This window comes from Sus scrofa, chromosome 2 (assembly GCF_000003025.6).
Source record: "Sus scrofa isolate TJ Tabasco breed Duroc chromosome 2, Sscrofa11.1, whole genome shotgun sequence".
Taxonomy (NCBI): Eukaryota; Metazoa; Chordata; class Mammalia; order Artiodactyla; family Suidae; genus Sus; species Sus scrofa.
In genome coordinates, this window is record NC_010444.4 from 54,214,236 (window position 1) to 54,218,230 (window position 3,995).

The following is a 3,995-nucleotide window of genomic DNA, read 5'->3' on the forward strand; positions in this document are numbered from 1 at the left end:
ATCTATGAATTGATGAAACTGATGTATAAGTGATGATGTTTAATAAAGTAATAAAACTAAATGTTATAATCAGAGTATGGGATTAAAAATCCCATCCTTAGCTCTTTGCTTTGTTAAAAACTCAGTAGTGATAATAAGCTGAATAGATCAAAAGGCTAATCACAAACTTTCTTTACACACAAACCACTTTCAAATAAAATATTTAAGATAATTTCCTTAATTTTTTTATGAATCATGCATTTTACATTTGATCTTTCTTTTTCTTTATTTACATTCCAGGTCAAACATCATCATTTCCAAAATATGAGCAATTCTACCATGATGACCGAATTTCTCCTCATAAGCGTTGCTGATACATGGAAGTTAAGGGTCCTGTACTCCATGTTGTTCCTTTTCATATACTTGGCTACCTTGTTAGGGAATCTTCTCATTGTCACTGTCACCACATTTGACCAGAAACTTAACACACCCATGTACTTCTTCCTCAGAAATCTGTCTGTCTTGGATATGTGTTATATTACTGTCACTGTACCCAATACCTGTGTCTGTTTTCTCACTGGTAACAGAACCATTTCTGTGGCTGCTTGTGCCACCCAGGTATTCTTGGTCATTTACTTTGCCTATGTGGAGATTCTGTTCCTCACCGTTATGGCTCAAGACTGCTATGTGGCCATCTGCCAGCCACTCCATTACACAATTACTATGAACAGAAAAGTCTGTATCCAAATGACACTTGTCTCCCTGCTCAGTGGGCTTGTGTATTCAGGTGTGCACACAGGTAAAACATTCCAGTTGACCTTCTGTCGGTCCAATGTGATCCATCAGTTCTTCTGTGATGTCTCCTCTCTGCTGAGGATCTCCTGCTCTGACACCTCCAGCAGCTTCACTTTACTTCTTGTATCTGTCATTGTGGTTGGTGGGTTCTGCTTTATCTTCATCACTGTGTCATATATTAACATATTTAGAACTATGCTAAAATTTTCAATTAGGGAGCAAAGAAAAGCCTTTTCCACCTGTGTCCCTCACATCTTTGTGTTGACTGTCTTTCTCAGTTCCATCATCTCTGTATACCTAAGGCCATCAGTAACATCTGAAACAATTAAGGATATGATTCTTTCTGCATTTTATACTATGGTTCCTCCATTTTTAAATCCTATCATCTACAGTTTTAGAAACACACAGATAAAGGAAGCTGTAAGGAGAGTAATATTTTAAACATTTTATTCTGGAAAACAATAAAAATCTGCTTCAGTTGTATCTTAATGTCACTGAATGAGATCCAAACTTCTATAAAATAACCTCTTGTCTGGTTTTTATGCATTAGACTGCTCACCCCAAAATCATTCTCTAGATACCTGTGTAATTAATATATAATCATTATGCACAAATCATCCTTTCAATTTGTTCTCTATAAAATTAGCAACACTATTTTAATGGATGAATACGACCCAAAATGTTTGATAGAATCAAATTTTAGATTATGTAGGTTTGTGATTCATCAACTGTTACTGTCAACAATAATGCCTTAGAGGAATCCTTAGCAAGTAAATATTGACACAATTTATCTGAATTCAGGTAGTGAAATTTGAAATAATTATATAAATAATATGCTACTTAACTATAGACACTTCTGTAAAAATTATAAGTAAATGATAGTCTAAGATATATGTGGAATGAAAATCAATATACAATATATTAGGAAAGTAAAGAGAAATTCCACAAAATATAAAAGAAATAAAGTGTGATTTTAGTCTCCTTAATTATTGATAGTGGAATTTCCTTTTCTTTGCTGTTAATGGGGAGACTTCAACTCCCTTGGCTTAGTCTTTTTTGCAATTACTTTAGCAACTTCATTCTGAATGATCCATTTTCAGTGACAAAACTTGCTGCTGGGCTAAAGGTAAATGAAATGCCTTCTTTTTATCTTTTATATGTTATTTGATTTTTTTTTCCTGTGCTGTATAAAGTGTGGCAGTTCTGTAATTATGACCCCTAAATTGCGGCCTAATTTTTAACATATGTCAGTTTCTAAATTCATTTTAGTTTATTTGGAAAACATAACAAAATTATATCTCTACTTGGAGCTCCATTTTTTGTAAATAATTCATCTTAATTAGGCACATTAATTTTTCCTACTTTTTTTTTCCCAAACTACCATATGCTTTTGCCTCATTGTTTCATAATGACTTTTGTACATGCTCAGGATTAAATTGTCTAAGGAATTTTGTATAACAGACAATAGCAAAAAACTTGTTTTATAAATTCATTAAGTTATAGAAGTAATGAAGATTTCAGAAAAATTATATTTTGACACCTTGGTGACAAAAAAATAAATGAGTATATTACTTAAGATACATCTTTAAAATAGCCAAAATATAATGTCATTTCATTATGTTTTTGTCTCTATTGATTTAATTACCCTAATTCATGCAAGTGGAGTCATAGAGTATTTGTCTTTTTGTGAATGGCTTATTTCACTTAGCATAATGTCCTCAAGTTCCATCCATCCTAGAGCATATCTTAGAATAGTCTTCCTATTTACACCTAATAATACGTCTCTTATATAACCCACATTTTCTTTATCCATTCATCTTTGGATGGGCCCATGTGTTACATCTATCTTCTGGTTGTTTTCTTGTTTTAATTATCTGTGGTCCAAGAATGTGGCTTTATATAATTCATTCTTTGGTATACACTGAAATTTTCAATGAGGCTGATGATTTTATATTCTGAGAAAAATTCAAAACTTTTCATTAACCTTATTGTTCAATGTTGTAAATTTTATTCCTCTCTCCTATGAAGGCACACACACACACACACATACACACACATGCACGCATGCACGCACGCACACACACACACATATATATCTCACAAGGGTGCAAATAGTGGGATTTTTTTATTGTTTCATAGGAATATATAGATGTGTCTTTTTTATTTAGAAGGAAAGATCCAGATATCATTGTTATAGACAGGCTTACAAAGGGAGCAATGATTTGCAGTGACTGTGATGTGATTGTCATAAAATGCACAAGTCTACATTTACTCTTTCATATCAGGCAAGAAGTTTGACCATATTGATCCAGTACATTTAAATCTATGTCTATATCCAGAGTTTCTATTGCCATTTGCCTTTGTTCTCTTGCAGTTGTTAAAAACAGAGAGGGAGACTTTTGGTTAAATATATTTTCAACTGAGCATATTGAAGATATAATTTTGTAACCAGAACATTTTTCACTCTATTCTTTATTTTTTCAAATTGAAGCAAAATAAAGATAACATCAAATTTACCATTTTAACCCTTTTAAAGTGCACAGCTGTGTGCCGTGAAATACATTCACACTGTTGTGAAGCCATTACCAACATCATCTCCAGAACTCTTTTTATCTTATTAAAACTGAAATTCTAGACCTATCAAACAATGGGAAATTAATTTCTCAGTTTCAGCCCTCAGGGATACGGTTCCCAATATGTGGTTCTAACACTGTACTGCCCAGGGGGTATCTCTGATATCCACATTCATTACTGTGTCCCCTGTTAGCAAGTCAGATCCCAATCTGCTCTCATCTCCTCCCTTCCAACTGATCCTGTGTGGATGTTTCTTTATACCCTTGGTTGTAGAAGAAACTTTCTGTTATTCTCCACTTTATATTCAGCAAAAGTAGCTTCACATTTAGATGTAATTTTTGATGTGTTCTTGGGGAGAGATGTGTTCAACATCCTTTTATCCCACCATCCTTAGATCTCCCTTTTCTAGGTTTGCTTTATGAGAATTTTTAATTGTTGCACTTCTATATATGACAACTCCTCTTTTTTACTACCCCCTTCCAGGAAATAAGAAGCAAGAATATCAGTTTCTTGACTATCTGTGAGATTTGTCCATGTGCTCGACATGTACACAAATGAAAAAAAGTACCAGATAATTTTAGAAACTACCAGGGTATATATTTTAGAAATTTGAAATACCATATAAACCTAGCCTAGATGATAGTGCT

The 3,995-nt window shown here is 33.3% G+C and overlaps 1 protein-coding gene across 1 annotated transcript; it reads left to right on the top strand.

Annotated features, from left to right (window-relative positions):
- Window positions 304-1,215, top strand: LOC100517216 (olfactory receptor 14C36-like). Its single transcript, XM_003124372.2, has one exon. It carries the CDS (start codon window positions 304-306, stop codon window positions 1,213-1,215), a length of 912 nt encoding a protein of 303 aa, XP_003124420.2.

What these genes read in the sequence shown, in the direction of transcription:
- LOC100517216 (XM_003124372.2), top strand. Translation starts at nt 304, where the DNA reads ATGAGCAATTCTACCATGATGACCGAATTTCTCCTCATAAGCGTTGCT.